General features: G+C 38.8%; 1 protein-coding gene across 2 annotated transcripts in view; it reads left to right on the top strand.

The window, feature by feature from the left end:
- The window catches only part of SMIM14 (small integral membrane protein 14), a 55688-nt gene that overhangs the window by 28594 nt on the left and 10291 nt on the right, over positions 1-16803 (top strand). For both annotated transcript variants that reach the window (XM_065837123.2, XM_065837124.2), the window contains 2 exons: positions 363-473; positions 14736-14784. In XM_065837123.2, coding sequence (XP_065693195.1) covers positions 363-473; positions 14736-14784 — 160 coding nt within the window. The remainder of the gene's footprint in view (positions 1-362; positions 474-14735; positions 14785-16803) is intronic.

Here is a 16803-nt window from a genome sequence, read left to right as displayed (position 1 = left end):
CATACACTTAAGAGTTTCCCCTTGCAGATGAGAGACCAGAATTTAATCTATGTAGTTCTTGTTTGTTAGGATGTATTTCGTTGTGGTATGTAGGAAGACCAAGGGGAGAGGCAGAAATTCTTGCAAAAAATTATTTGATTCTCTAAGGAAGCCGGTGTGAGATGCTGCTTTCAGCAACATCAAAATGTAACTGCACATACCAGACTTCTTCATTCATGCTGCCAAAGGCATAATAGGATCACCCTGCTTTGTTTTGCTTTTTCACCTTGGCATTAAATGAACTGAAACTTGATGTGTGAGTCTCTCAAAAATAAGGTCAGTTGAAAAAGAGTTCATTGTCTTTTTGTTCTTGTTCTTCTCAGGTGTTCACAGGCAAGTTCAGGTTTATCCAGAGAACCATGGCAGAAGGTGGATTTGATCCCTGTGAATGCATTTGCTCTCATGAACATGCAATGAGAAGACTGATCAATCTGGTAAGGATAACATGAAGATATTTGGAAGGGTGGTTATTCAGATGTTACTTCAGCTCTTGCAGATTTGCAATTACTGATGTTTTGATACTGCTTATTCAGTTGTGTGTGCAGTTAGAGACTGTGTATCTGACTTTCTCATGAGCTTTTGAATAGTTTAAACAAATTACAACTTTCTGTTTATTTCCCAGAGCTGCATTTTTACAGCATTTGCAGTATTTCTACTGAAATGTTTCCTTGTAACCTTGGTCTACATAAAAACAAAGAAACTACCCCATAAACTCTTTGAGTTCAAGGTGGTAAGACACATGTGAAGTTGCATGTACTCATATGTCAAGATAACAATGTCTAAATTTTTACAACTAAACTTTAAAAAATTCTGAAGTTGAGAATCCAGTGATTTTGAATGTGAATTCTATTTCTTGCTATGTCATTGCTATGGTTGAGCAAATTCAAGCAAGTTATTTTACATTGCTGTTAACTGTGACCTGTACAATAACAATGGTTCTTTGCTTTTGTATGGAACTTAGTTCACTGTCCATTGAAGAAAAACAACGTATTATTTTTTATTCTAAGTAAACGTATGTAATTTTTAAAATAACAGTAACAATTCTAAACTGTGAGCAATTAGGTAAACTTGATCACAACTCTGATTTGGTTAAACTGGTTTTTAAGATTGTGTTGTACATCAGCTTGATTTGATGTACATCCTCTTGTTGATGTTCGTGAATTTGTTTTTATCCCATTTTCTTTCTTAGGGCCTAAATGAGTGTCCTTTTAAGTTACTGAGTACATCAGCTGCTCAAGGCAATATGTGTGAATAGCATCCTCTGTAGGATCAGACCCCTCATCACAAGGTTTCTTATCAGTATTTGGCAAAGATCGTCAGGAAAATAGGACATTCACTAGCCTATGACAAGAGTAGGACTAATGTGTATGTGCCCAAATAATGTATTTCTGGGAATAAGGAATCAGTTTGTGTGCTTTCCCTTAAGATAAACCCCCTTCCATGTGCATACATCCACAAAATAACAAACTTGTTTTAAAGAGCACTTCGCAAGAAGTATATAAAACTTGCTCTTGCAAATGTGTGGTTTACACTCATAGCTCTGCTTCACCTGAACGTAAAATTCCGAGTCTCATACTTTATTTGCCTTCGAGTGCATTGTTCTGCTATGTCATCTGGAGTGCCAGCAAAAGAACCTAAAGCCATGATGCTGTACCTGTGCATGCTCCCGGGGATTTCCAGAATTACTCTGCTCAGAGTAAGCAGAGTTCACCACACATGTCCACACTGCAGCACTGCAGAACGTGTGCCGTTATGTTCTCACATCGCACCCCTGGGCCTGTGCACGCAGAATGCCTCCTCAAAAACACACAGGCCCCACTGGGAGCAAAAATACCCCAGACCAGGCTCTCTCAGTGGGAGGGCTACATCAGTGGCTGCAGCAGAAGCCAAAATGATCCCCCAGAAGAACAGGAAGGAATGACAAGCGCTTGTCATCTCACAGACCATGAGATCCTTGGGCTAAGCATCAAAGTTGGAGTTGCCAGACAGCCCAGATCCATGTAGTGCCGAGCTGCACCAAAGGCCAAAATGACACCAGACAAACAGAGTATGTCTGCATAGCCAGTTCCATGTGCTTTAGGGGCCTGATATAATTTCCCCTTGGCAGTTCACAAGGGTGGTGCAGCCGGTGCTCTCTTGATACTCACAAGTCATTAGAGGTTGATTCACTTTCTTATTGCTGAACAGGCAAACAAGCTTGAGGGATGGAGGTGCAAGAAGTAAAAGGGATGGTGTTGTCAGAATTGCTCAGGGTGGAAGGAACTTCAGGAGGTCATCTAGGCTGACCTTCTGCTCAAAGCAGGATCAAAAGTGAATGCAGGCCAGGTCATTCAGGGTTTTTATTCCAGCTGAGTCTTGATAACCTCCAAGAGTAGCAATTCCACAGCCTATTCGGGCAACTTGCTCTAATGTTTCTTCGTCCTTGTGGTAGAAATTTTTCTCCATCCACTGTTTTAGTTGAATCCATTGTGCTCTCTGCCATACAGCAATATGAAGAGCATGTCTCTGTCCTCTCAGTAACCTCCTTGTAGGTACTGGGGGGGTTGCTGTTAGATCTACTCAAACCCATCTCTTCTCTGGGCTGAGCAAGCCCAGCTCCCTCAGCCTCTACTTACAGGGCAAGTGCTCCAGCCCATGGTGACCCCCTTCTGAATTCACTTCAGTCTGTAAATATATATGTCTTGTGTCAGGGAGCTTGAGACTGGATGCAACATTCCAGATATGGGTTTGAAGTGCTGAGCACAGGGCTGTAATCGCATCCTTCAGTCTACTTATGCACTGTTTAAAGGTCAATGCTGTTGGCATGAGGGCACAGAAAACTGAGGCTTCTGTGGAGAACAGTTGTCTCTTCTGTGGAGCCTTTATATCAGGGCTCAGCCATTCTAGCTCATGCTTCCCAGTTAGAGGCACAATTTCAAAATACTCCAAGCTCTCCCTGATACCGCTTTATGGACACTCATACATATGTTCTTTCCCAAAAAAATTATTCTTCTTGTCCTCAACATGTCATTTGTGCCATATCCCACAGCTGTGTTGATTCTGTATCTTGAGACATCTGGACACATGTTGAAGTGATGACAGGATGACAAAGAAGCCCCCTAGTACCAAGCCTCAGGAAGCTGGGAGGGAGAAAGGAAAAATGCATGTTGGCTGCTCTTTCTTTTGAGGTTTGTCAGATGCAAATCTGAACCACTGCAAATCTGACCCCCATTCTGCATTTTTTTATCCTTTCATTTTTTGCTAGAAGACACTGGCAGGCAGTAGTACCAGTCAGCCAGTTCTCTTTATGTTGTGGCTGGAGAATTCTAGGTATGAATGATGTAGGCAAGTTGTGTCCAAAGTGCTGCAAAGGTCTGTGAGATTTTTTTTTCCTGGGCTGCACCATGCATTGTAAGGCGGGTGCAAATGGATCATCTGGAGGGACACCAGTTCCTGTGTTGTGGATGTAAATAGAGCACATCTTAGGTGCACACTCTTGGGCAGTCATCAAGACCAGTCTAACACTGTTCCTGTGTAGTTGCAGGAATGGAGTTTATTGCTCAGTGTCCAGCTTCCAAAAAGATCATACCAATTAGCACTTGAAATGGTGAGGAGTAAGGGGAAATGACAGATTTCATCTATCTTAAGAAGCAAAACAGATGCTCCTAAATATTTATAAGAGCGAATTACTAGTTGGGATAATTCAGCAGAATCTAGAAAGGAAAAGTCTCAGTCATCAGCCAGACTATCCTCAAGTAACCTGTTGCATTATTTTAGCAGGAGACTTGCTAAGCCTTCATTATTGGGTCTGTAACTTTCATGCTTCAGTGAGAGTTTGCTTCCTAAGTTTCTGGTTTGTCACTCAATCTTACACAACATAAGCAACAGGAATTTTACTATTTGTTTTAAAAGGAACCCTTGGACATTGATTCTCAAAGTTGCTGACCCCCACAAGTCTCAATGGAGACTGGGTGCCCACTGCCTCTAAAAGCTGGATCCTCCGAACCTTTACTCCAAGACCATTGCAGTACAGGAAAGCTAGGCGATCTGTAGTTGCACAGACTGTGAGGGGAAAAAAATAACCAAGCATGCTGTATACCCCAGATGGTTCACTGTACTTATGTAATTGTTGATTCTTTTTGACTTAGATGTATAGAACACACCAGAGCACATTTAAATGGTGTTACAGCTGGGAGTGCTTGTCAAGATTTTGGAGCAAATAGTGTAACAAGGTGGTTGTAATTATGTCCAGACTGAGCGTTGTAAATCCAGAAGTTCAAAGTTAAGATCAAGTTTAGCGCAACAGCAATGTAATTGTAAGGGTTGCCCAGGTGTGGAAGCGTCCTTTTAGGATTCTTCAGTCTAGTAATGATATTGTGCAAAAACCCCGTGATTGTTGTAGACTTTAATAACTTGCATTTTCATTAAAATAAATTTTACAGACCAATTAGTTTATACCTGTATAGAACAACACTGATAAGAATTAAGGCTTCTGCTAATGAAGAAGGCCTGATGTATTCAGTTACAACTGTTACATGTAGGGTTAAAAATATGAATTCAAATACACTGGATTTCTGTTAGAGTTAAAGGTACAGGAAATTTGAATGATGCTGCTATGCCTAAGGTGAGAAGGAGGCCAAAAAGTCTGATTTTACAACCTGAAGTTCTGATTTTAATTTCAAACATGTTACTTTTGATTTCTAATTTAATTGGTGTATTTATTTTGAAATCTTAGAAAAAGTATTTGGCGTTCCAAGTACAATTTGTAGATTAATACATTACATTTTTAATATATACCATATAGTTTAAATCTCTACTTGAAATGCAGACTTCAGTTGATCTTGTCATTACAATTAACACTCATACAATGAAGGAAGAAAAGCTATTGTCATTTAAACTCTTCTTCTCTGCTATTACTAACACGACAGAAAATGACAAACAAGAGCACTGTTTGTTTTTAAAAAACCTAATTCTTACTAAGCTGCCTTGATTATTTTTCTGTTCTTTGTTTTGCTTGACTAAGCAAGGGTTTGTTTTGTTTTCTTCTTAATTCATAATACCACAAAGATTTCGTAGACAGTTCACTGTATATCTTTAAAGTGCATGGTTTTTTTAAAAAAATTTTCAGCTTATTAGGTTGACTGGGAGATTTTGTTCATACCCACAGTTCTGTGAACTTATATATACATACTTAAGAGGCATTGAATTATATTATGCTGAACGTTCTATTGTTTTACCAAAGTGGATTTTTCAGCGTTCTCTTTGGTGTTAAAATTTTGCACATGATAAACTTCTGTAGTATGGCCACTGTAAATAATAAGCAAATATTATTATTTCCAAACATTCCTAGGGAAAAATAGAAATCTAAAGTCTTTGGCTGTGACTTCATAAATATCATCTCTAGTATGTAATACCCATGGCAACATCTGTTATGATTTTGATGTTGTGTAACAATTTGACTATTGTTTTTGGGCTCACTTTTTACCCTATGGATATAGCAGATAATTGGGAACTTCCCTAAGAGGAAGTGAGCACAGAAGAAAAACATCACAAGACTTTCCATCCTCTGCGGATGCACAAGAGTTGTCAAAAGACAATGACAGATCTTTTAGCTTGTATGACTTTATCTCCTGTTCAGTCTCCTCCATCTGCAAAACTTGTTTTGACAAGCAGACCCAAAGTTCAAGGATGAAGAACAAACAACATCAACTACTTTAATGGGGGGGGACTCTGTCAGACAGGGGGCCATTTGTTTGAAAGGGTCATGGTGAAGGACATTCTGTGGTGTCCAGAGGGTATGGTTCCTGTCTCAGTTGTGGCCGAGCAGAGCAAATCTCTAGATCAGGATTGTGTTATATTTAAAGCTTTTTGTTTCCCCTTTCTTCACTTCTTTTGTAAAATAAAAACTGATTGCACTGCATTACTTCTCTGGACTTTGATGCTCTCTGAGTAGGTATGGTTGATCCATGGAGTATCTTAGCCCAAGGTTCAGCTCATGTCTGAAAATGAGACTGAAAACACTGTGTATATGATGAGGGCAATAATCATACAAAGAGTGTCTTCCATTTGCAGATTCTCTTAACTATTTCAACACGATTTGTTCAAACACACTTTTGTCAACCAAGTTTCCACATAATTCTCTTGGCCAGGTCATTTTAGAGTCTTACTATTATAAACTGGCATAGTCTGAAATAGTATCCAGCATAGCCCTGAATCTTGGCTGAGGGAGACTTTGTGCAAACAGCACAGAATAAACACGGATGACTAAAATAGATCTGCGTTCCATGCTGCAAATGGTTGAAAAGCTCTCAAGATGTCAGCACAGCTAGACCTGACTTAAAGTCCCTCAAGCAAACAACAAAAGTGAGTGGCCTTCTACTGAAATCACAGCAGAACTATACCAAATACATTTGTGATAATTTAAAGTGATCTTCTAAATATGGAGATTGCCCTGAAGACTCCTTATGTATGTTTTACAGCATTTGCCTTCTAATATTTATTTATTTATTTATTTATTTATTTATTTATTTTGTAATAGCAGTTGCTACTGCTTCTAGCCTATAGCCCTTCTTAGCCAAACACCCCAAGGGCTAGAAATTGCATTTTGCTCTCACTTGCCCCTTTTTTCCCAGACCTGTGCCTTCAATTCCAAATTTCATGGAGTTCAGGCTATTTCAAAAAGGACCTTTCCCAACAGTTGAACCTCGGGTTGCTCATTAGGATGAAGAAACTATCACCCTTCTGAAATGCAGGGTGAAAGACTTTATGTACCCCCTAGGGCACTGGGCCAAAAGAATAAAACCGAAGGTTGGAGGGGCAGGGTGTGAGCCTGTTCCCGAGTGCTCCTGCTCCACTGATTGCCATTTCCTCACCTCCACTGGGTGCTGAAGGTGCTGGTGTTGCACAGATTAAGGTCCCAAAACTATATCACAGAACTCATGCACTGCTAATGGTCTTTAACCCAGAAACTAGTTCTAGATCAAGGACTATAAATGGAGACTATTTTCGAGACAGGTAAGTGGATGGGTTTTTTTAAAACTAAAAGCCATTAAAAATGGTGTCTACTCGGGTCTGTATCCCACAGAGACCATTTTTTCCTGTAAGTGGTTAGGTGTCAGGACTTCACTGAATGCTGAGGGTGCCTCTCATTCTTTGTATTTCCCATTCCTGAGCTTTGTTGTATGGTAGGAGCTACTGCTTCATCACCAGAATAGATTAAAAAAAAAAAAAAAAAATATATATATATATAAAAAATAAATCTCAGTCATGCCTAATGCTCATCTCAGAGCATGCATAGTTTGACAGCATTGCAAGCAGCATAGAAAATTATGCATTGAAAATTCTGTCAGCTTGATATTCCAGAAGTAATGAATAGCTATAACCTGTATTATAATGACTGAACTGTGTTTGATGATCAGAGCTGTGTTGTAGCCATTTCATTTGAGGAAAAAGGAGAAAATTGTGGTTTTTCTCAGGCTGCGTGTGGATGTAATCAACACTTAGAGCAAGCTGTATTTATCTGTTGGAACTCCTAGTTCTAAACCTTTTCCTGAAGGCTGTCTATGTGGGAATACCCTTTTCATTTGCTAATATGCATCATTTTGCAGAAAATACTCAACTGCTCAGTCAGAAAACCCACATGTATTCTGATTTTGTATTTTAGATGTCAGTCTGCTAATGCCCTTTTGGGAGATCTGTGTATGTTGTTCATGAATGTTTTCAGGTGTCTCTGTATAATACTGTGTAATACTCTGTCTTGTCCATTTGTTGTGTAGTATTTTGTGTAGTCAGACATGCTGTGAGCTCCTTGTAATGGTCCTGACCATTACTCTGCCATGACTCTCCCTGTTCTGCTAATTCATTCTGCTTTACATTCACTAAAAGTAGGATGCCAGTGATATTCCAGGTTCTCAAGGCCAGCAAAATTATAAAATTAAGTACCAATAAAAGTCATGCAATTGTAGGAAAATAAGGGAAACATGGAACTGGGGGATCTATATGATGCTGACATGAAACAGCAGTCCCAGAAGAAATAAGAAAATAAAGGGAAGAATGAGTACTTGCGTGAATCAGGGCTCCTGTTTGCATAGCGCTCCCTCTGACTTGTTTATCTGCTGCATCTTCCTCCATAAAATTTCAGATCTTACAGTACGGAAGTTAATGTTCTCCTTCTGTCATAAGTGGCTGATGGTTCTGGGTCTTAAGAGCTGGTTTTTAATCTAGGAATATTATTCTGAAAGGTACCAACCATCCTCTCTCATTTGCGATGGGAGAAAATTACTTGTTATCTTGTGGGATCCAACTCCGTATTTTTATCACAGAGATAAAATGTTCCTTGTATGAACAATAATTTATTTTATTTCAATTCTGCATGTGCTCATAGAAGGTGTAGGAGTGGGGAAGGCAGTATTTGCTTTTTCCTTGTTTATTCGTCTAGAAGCTAATGTAGTTTAAGAGACTATTTAATTCCATCAGCACGCCCTTCTTTTCCCCTGATTTTTCTCTTATTTTTCTTGGCCCACTTGTAGCAGAATAATGCATGTAGGTGCCACTTTTTGCATCTTTAAATCTGAACTCTACAGTTCCATTTGCAACCTGGCTTGTATTCAGGACAGGCCTATCCTACCACAGCAATTTATTTATCATCTTGTTTACTAAATCGTTTATATACTTTGGACAGAACAGATGTGGCTTCCAACAAAGCTTAAAGAGTGATTTCATTACCCAGAAGCATGAGAACATAATCAGGAGTGTGCCGTGGTTTTGTCATCTTCTGGCATTGTTGGAGCGAGAAAGCAGAGCTCACAACTGGTCTAAATTACAAAAACGTATTTTCACAATGGACAATGTTTTGCCCTTACTATTGCATAAAATTTTCTATCAACAGTCTTTATGATTCCATTTTAAATTTACTTTTTTCGTAGGATAAATGACTGTACCAAGTTATTTGTCCTTGCTTTCCTACATATCAATCCTTCTCATTGCCACCATTATCCATTTCTGCTCTCTTATCTTTGTACCTAATTTATCTGTTTCTTTCACACACCACAGTTTTTCTGTATGGAGGTCTTTCCCTGACCTGGCTCATGAACTTGCTTATTTTTCATTCATGTCTTTTCTGTGGGCTTAATTCTGCTTTGAGCTGTCTCAGAAGTTATTCTAAAAGGCAATTATTTTCATTATCCCTACATAAATAATTTTCTTTCATCTCATCTGCCATTTACACAAGTCTTCATTGATTATTGCACTGTGGTCCTGTTCTCCTTGTTTTGTTACCTCTTTATTACACCATTTCTGGAGTTGGACAGGGATTATGCCATTATTTCTTCTGAAAAATGACAGACCAGTGAGCTATCTGATTATTAGTATCTTCCAGATATTTGTATGCGCCATCTTTTTTTTTTAACTCCTAAATAAGACATTTAACTCTTAAAAAGAAAGTGTTCGTACTGGGTGGGAGCCCTTAATCTTTTTCCACACAAGACACTTATTAGCTTTAGTGAAAAAAAATAATTACATTTGAGCAGAGATTGCAAGACCAGTCCCAGGTTTTGTGAGCCGATTGAACTCTGGGGTGGCAAGTCCTGCAAACTCATCCAAAGAGGAAGCAAAGTATTGACATGAGGACGAGTCACCGTGCTGGTAGGCAGAAGTCTGAATTTCCTTCTCCACAGCAGTGGTCTGTCATGAGTGGTAAATGCAAAGTAGCTTAAACTTCTTTCATGGGAAAACTGAGATGATCCCAGTGGCTGAGGTCACTGTGTTGGAAAAACAAGGTCTCTGTTTAGCTCGATGAAGCTGTTTGACTGAGCTCACTGTTTCACTTGGACTTGGGTGATTTTGTGGAGCAGCCAGCATGCAGTAAAAGTTCACACCCTGTTTTCACCACACAGTGGCATGTTTGTGTGCCCATAGTAGGTTTGCACATGAAAAATAGAGACATTACTTAGTACTGTGACTTCGCAAAAAAGTTTCCAGAGGCCGATAGCAGTGTCCCTTTGCTGTGGCTGTTCACATTTTGCTCACAGCTGGGGGTTGTGAAAAGTGGTGGCTCTCATTGCTAGAAACTGTGCAGAGTTCCATCAGAACTTGGCATCTGTTCTAAGAGTAGCAGCAGGATGCAAGTTTCAGGTATGTTTGATGGGTTGGTCCACAAGATGGCATATTAAAGCTGTACTTTATATATACTGTCAAAGGAGCAAAGTCTAAACACTGTCGTTAGTGTGAACTGGGGCGGAAAGCTGCGTCTTTTGGAAACAAAGGAAGAGCTATTCCACATTGGAACTAGGAGCTATTTCAAATGTGGGGTTTTTATTTTTGCAATGCAAAATTTGTGCATCATGGGGAAAGACTGAGGAGAAGCCCTTTTCTCTCTTACCACTAGAAGTAACTTGGTTTCTTTTTCTCTTGGCATTTTGTTGGGTTTACATGCAAAATCTGCCAGTAAGTGGATGCTGATTTGCTGTAATTCAGCCACTGGTGCCTCCCAGTTCCACAAACTCACGAGGGGCTTCACAGAAACCAAATACACATATCAACCAAGAGTTCTTGTGATTTGGGGATTAATAATTTATATTATATTAACTTCAATAATTTATATTATTTTAACTTCAAGATTTTAAGTGTACTTGAAGTGAATTAAAGTTCACAGTGATGTTTTAAATAATGTGCTTCTGTAATTAGTATTTTTACTTGTAATTAGTATTTTTACTTGTATTGCCTGCAAATTTGCACTGTATTAAAACTGAAAATTTTGGAACCTTTGTAGCTCCCTTTTAGCTTTCATGCTGTTTACAATTTGCATTTGCTTCGTTTTGGACAGCAAAAGATAAATAAGTTCATTTTTTGGCTCACATGCGCTAAGCCATTTGTTGTATTTGGATGACAAACTGCACAGAGAATGTTAAAACTCTGATAAAATCCTCTTCATTGAAATGGAAGAAAATAATAATTTCTATAAATATTTAGTTTTGTAACATTTTTCACTTTCTTCTTTTGTTGAATAAGCCCTGATGTTTCATTCACCTGATTTCTCTGCAGAAAAGGGGCCTGTTACAGAATATACTGAAAAACATAAAAAGGCTGTTGCTGACTTTAGCAGGTGTCAGATCAGGCAGCCAACTATTCATCTTCCACTAAATTAATTTTTTTTTGACAACACAAGGATCTCTGAAATATGAATAAGACCAAAACCACCATTAATAATATTGTCTTTAAATATATAGGAGTTTATGTATTCTAAGAATTATCTCTTCAGATTTTTCTCATCAACTGTGTGGTGTTCCCAGTCTGAAAAACGTTGAGTGTATTTGAGAAGACCTTTTGAGGGTTTAGATGAGAAGAGGGAAGGTCTTGTTCAACTTTTTATTATTATTTCCCAAACTTTCATCCAAACTCCCTCTCCACATACAAAGAGAATATCTGAATACAAAGGTCTGTTTATTTCCAATCCCTGATAATTGGTCTTTTTTCAGTTACCTGCGACTGAAATGTCTCACATTCAATTTTTTTCCAACAGTTGCTATGTCTATTATGGGTGTCTTTACCAAGAGTGATCTAACTGGTAGAAGGAGCGTTCTTGTTTCAGCAAAAGGCATTGCCCTTCCCAGCCACGCAGCTCACGTGAGCGTTTCATACACATGTCAGAATAGTTTCTTGTCTTTTGACTAGTTGAGTGACCATGAGGGATCACATTTGTATTGAGTTACAGAGTTCAGAACTAGTTCACCTGAGTTAATTGAGAAAAACCTGGTTTTACTGCTCCTTGTTTTCCATCATGTCGTGTTTCATCCCAAGAGAACAATACATGGCCTGTCGTGGAGCTGCTGAAAACAGATTTGTTACCTGGCTCGCTGGCTTACGGAGTCCTCCTAGAGCTTCTGCTGGTGGATTACTGAGCTTTTGCATGTGTTTGTAGTCAGGAGGGAAGATATTTGAGTGGGTTTTTTTATCATGGGATCTTTCTCTTCCTAAAACCTATTTGAGTCTATGGGTAGTCCTGTTCTGACCAAATCTTCTTCAGCACAAGTAGTTTTTATAAGAAATTATTGTATTATCTGGAATAATTGCAAAATATTTCTAAGAAATATTTGTAAGGATGGATATGAACGTATCAGTGTAACTTTTTTTAGGTGGGATCTTTAAATCTGTGTGATTATATAATTATGTATTGTTTTAATTTTGGAGGAATTTCATACAAATTATAAAAATGCAGCTTTTTCATACTTTTTTCCTCTAACTGTTTCATAACATAATTTGAGGTTTCTAAATCTGCCTTGTACAGTTAGCTTCTAAATCTCTGTGAAAAAATTGAATATTTGTTGTCCGAGCCCTCTGGAAAGCACAGCCCCATTAGCAGACAAAGTACAGCTGGCTCTCTACTAGGTAGAAATTCTTCTGTATGTTATTCCTCCATATATAAGCAGACTTTTTTCCATATTGACAAGGTGTAATCTAATATAAAAACTTATTTTTCAGCAGACATCTGTAGAGCAATTCTTAATGGTATTATTCTTAAGACAGCTTGCTTACTGTAATATTTGTATCATTGGTGTTTCCAGCAGTACTTTTCATTCCAAGGTCTTGGAATCTGTCTTGTCTTTTCAGAAGTCTCTAAAGATGCCCATAGGATAAAACTCAGTATCTGGGTGTACCCTCTGGGCACACAAAATGTCTGGGATTTAATACTTATTGTGTCTTAATCAGGTGGCCTCCTATATAACAGGTATTTTCAGACGGTGTGTAGGCTTTTCATGAAGAAATGGTCAAGGTGGTGGTGAATGACAAAGCACAGTGTGATCATGGTCCACTCTGAGACCACTCTTCCAGAAAGGCACAGCCGTAGCCAGCAGATCTTTCTGTTGTTGTTAAACAAGCTTCTCTGGTGGTTAACACGTTCGTGTTAGTCAAAGCTGGAGCTCCATCTTTTTTTTTTTGTGTGTGTGGTAATGGTGGAAGCCTGTCTGTTTGACAGGTGAAGGAACAGAATTTTAACAGAGGGATAACTAGATGCTACATGCTTGTTGATCTGTGTGCAGTTTCTCATCATATACCTATTACCCATTTTAATTCTGGACATCGTTCTGTGTTGAAGAATACCTGTAAACTCTGTTCTACAGATTAGGGATTATAAATTAAGCCCCCTCCAGAATAAGTCTGTGTACAAAGAGAAGATAATTATGTTGCTGATCTCTTTAAAATGTGAGAATAGCGATATCCAGTTTTCCCAGTTCAGGAATCTCTGAGTGTCAGATATTCCAAATTGGTACTATTGCTAATGTAAAACCTCCCCTTTGAGAATGACTTCCAAAGTTTGAAAATAAAATGAGTTTAACTTTTATATGAGGTGCAGTAAATATGTGTAGGGTGGTTTTTTTTTGTGTTTTTGGTTTTTTTAATAAGTGGAAGTCATTTGTTTGTCCCCTGGTGTTGTTTTTAACTATAGAAATAGCTGAAAGGTTAAATCCAGTATTTCCTAAGGAACCTCTCTGTAGTCTCAGTACATTTTCTAGCAGATCTCAATATATTAATGAATGAATGAATGTGATCGATCTCCAATTACATATTTCTTTTTCTTTCTCAAATGTGTCAGTCACTGAAGATCATTATGCTAAAGGAACTTTTCCAAAAATCTTCCTCTGGTTGCTCATCTGCTTCCTTGATGTGCTTTGCCTAATATTATGACTACATACAGCAAGTCAGTTATGCCAATACAAGGGGAAATTTGGTTTGTAGTAATTACATATTTCTTTCATAAGGAACATCATCTTCTCTTTTACATTTGTATATTTACTCTGATAATAAACAGATTAGCCTGTTGTGACAAGAAATGTTGGGATTTGTGACACTGCTGTGACAATAAAACCTGTCAAAAAAACAAATATCAGTTCTAACCAAGGCATTGTAATAATTACATACTTTTAAAAACTTTTCTTTTTAATCCATGTAGTTTACCTAAGCAGAGGATAGAATCTATTTCCATAATACAGCAGATTAAATCCCATCCATGTAAGCTCTTTGTGACTGATAAAGAATCTGACATTTGTCTTTCTTTTTTGACTCTGTCATCTGTAAAATAGTTATACTGATTTCCAGGTTAGCCAATGTTGACTTTTCTTGCAGTTAGCAAGCTTACCTAGTCTGTAAATGTAAGTAGTCAGTTGCTGAAAGTGTTTTAACTTTTCCTGATCAGTAAAGAGAAAAAACAGTAAAGTACATATTTCCACTTCAAAATATTTTAGGTGGAAAAATAGTAATTACTAACTTGGAATAAGAAATTTTAATTTGTCTTCTCTGTGCTTAACTGTTATTAGTCTGATAAAATACTCTGTGATTATATAATAACACATTAATGTTATTTGATCTAGTTTATAGTAGAAACACCTGTGCATTATAAATCCCAGAATCTATATCTATGTATAACAGTATGTATATCACTATAGATTTTTAACTTGAATTTTAAAAGGCATTCAGTGGCTGCAACCTGTTTGGAAGGAGTAACACTTTAGTCAGGTAATTTAAATGTGTTACGTAAATAGTGTTCAGAAACTACCTCTATATCTGGGATTCTTCACACAGCATAAGCAGAGTGACGCAGTAAAGGATCAGTTATAATCTTCCTTATCTTGAACCTGTGGTCTGATGTTATACTAAATCGTGATTTCAGTGAAAGTTGACTGAGTCTCATTGCTAAGTGCCTTTCTTTTTCTCTGTTTCAGCTGAGACAATCCCAGTCCTACTGCACAGACACAGAATGCCTTCAGGAATGTGAGTAACTCTCAAGATCAGGTGCATGGAAGTGAAATAAGCAGTAGTAATTAGAGTCTGACTGGTCTTTAAAATGCAACAGTTGACTCAACATTGTAGGAACATATTACATTAAATCAAATACTACAATACTGAAATTGTTATGGTGGGGAAGTAATTTCTGAGGATCTGTGATGCATGTGAACATTTGTGCATTGGAAGCATTGCATGGAAGCAGCAATGGTGAGCAGGCTGAAGGTATCAACATACCAGCATGACCATTGATCAGGCCCCAACTGTACTGAATCTTACCATTAGCTTCCAAATAGGATGATTTCAATTTTTCCCCAAGGAGAAAATTCAGAGGGGACTTTATTTGTCCTCCTTGCAGTCATAGCAGCCTAACCACTGAAGACTGGATATTCAGCACAGATCCAAACATGTACACATGTTCCTGGCTGAGGCTGAGTAACTTACTGGCAGTGCTCTGAACCCTTCACTCGACTGTGAGGGAGAGGAGATTCCCCACCAGCTCTGACTGATAAGTTGACACACATCGTGACTGCATGTCCATTGACTTGATGGCTGTTAGTTAATGAAGCAGAGTACCAATGTGTATGTTTCCTTAAAATTTGCTGTGAAATACATAAAAAAACCCTCTCCCAAATGGTGAGTGTTACTAGGACAGTCAAACATTACCAGCATCTGCAGGAAGCATAGCTGTGCAGAGGTAATGCAGTAATGTAAGTTTGCCCTGAGGCACTCTGTTTACAGTATCCATGATCTAGAGGGAACAGTGCCAAATGCTTAAAAATGAAGTGGATCTGTTTTTCCTGTATTGCTTTAGCAATTGAGGATATGAACTCACTCAGTTACCCTGTATCAGGATTACTGTAATGCTCAGAGGCAGCAGGGAGCATCTGAGCAGTGTTCTGGAAGCAAGAGCTGCTGGTCCCTGTGTCTTCTACAGGTCCAGGAGAAGTGCAGTCAGGGTTTCTGGGCTATTGGGGAGAGGGCATGCCTTCATTTACTCTCATGTTCCTCCCTATTCACTCCCCAGTAAAACCTGGTTAGAGATGGACATCTAAGCTTGGACTTGCAACTATGTCCTCCCAGTGTGGAACATTCTCAGATTCATTGCCATGTTGGGCTGAAGGGGAAAGGCTGTGAGCTTTCCCAGGTAACCCCATACGTGCCATAACAGTGCTGCTGGCTTTACTCTTTCTTTTTGGGCTTTCGAAGCCATGCTGTGTGTTGTGGTTTAACCTAAGCTAGCAATATAACCATGACAGCCACTCACTCACCCCCCCCGCCCCAAATAGGGGAGAGGAACAGAAGGGAAGGAGAAACTCGTGGGTTGAGATAAACACAGTTTAATGAAATAACAAAATAATGCCAATATACTACTACTACTACTAATATATATAAAATGGAAATAGAATATAAAATAAAAGATACTCAATGCATTTCTTCATGAACTCCATCTGCACCAAGCAGCCAGTGCCAGGAAGCAGCACCTGGTGTCCAAACACCCAGTCCCCTAGAGGGAAGAGAGGAAAAGACAGAAAGGCCCCGAGGCCTCTGCCAAATGGCAGGATGGCACAAGACTGAACTAAAGAAAAACTTCTCCACAGAACTTCCCTGAATGGGTCTCCATCCATGCTCCAGCTCAACTCTGAGCCCAGCGGGAAAGTCCCAACTCTCCTTAAATATGAAGCATGATGCTAATAGGATGGAATATTCTCACTGATCAGTCTGGATGTCAGTCAAGCTCTGCCTCATCTCTGCACCCCTTCACTGGTGCCTCATACCTGTGGGCAGAGCTCAGAGGCCTTGCCTCTCAGACCAGAGCAGTTAAAGACATGGACTCTGTCCTGGAGTGTTATCCTCTTGTTCTCAAACTAAATCTGAACAATGACTGTGCTAGCTATGAAAAAAGAAAGGTTTCTAACTGCATGGAGAAAATTAACTCATTTTAGTCAAACCAGCATACTGTGACTTTCCGCACCCTTCCTTTCCCAAATGCACCTGTCCTAGAGC

The sequence above is a fragment of the Patagioenas fasciata genome, chromosome 4, assembly GCF_037038585.1.
Source record: "Patagioenas fasciata isolate bPatFas1 chromosome 4, bPatFas1.hap1, whole genome shotgun sequence".
NCBI classification, from domain to species: domain Eukaryota; kingdom Metazoa; phylum Chordata; class Aves; order Columbiformes; family Columbidae; genus Patagioenas; species Patagioenas fasciata.
The sequence above is the reverse complement of the archived record's forward strand: the minus strand, read 5'-3'. Positions and strand labels throughout refer to the sequence as shown.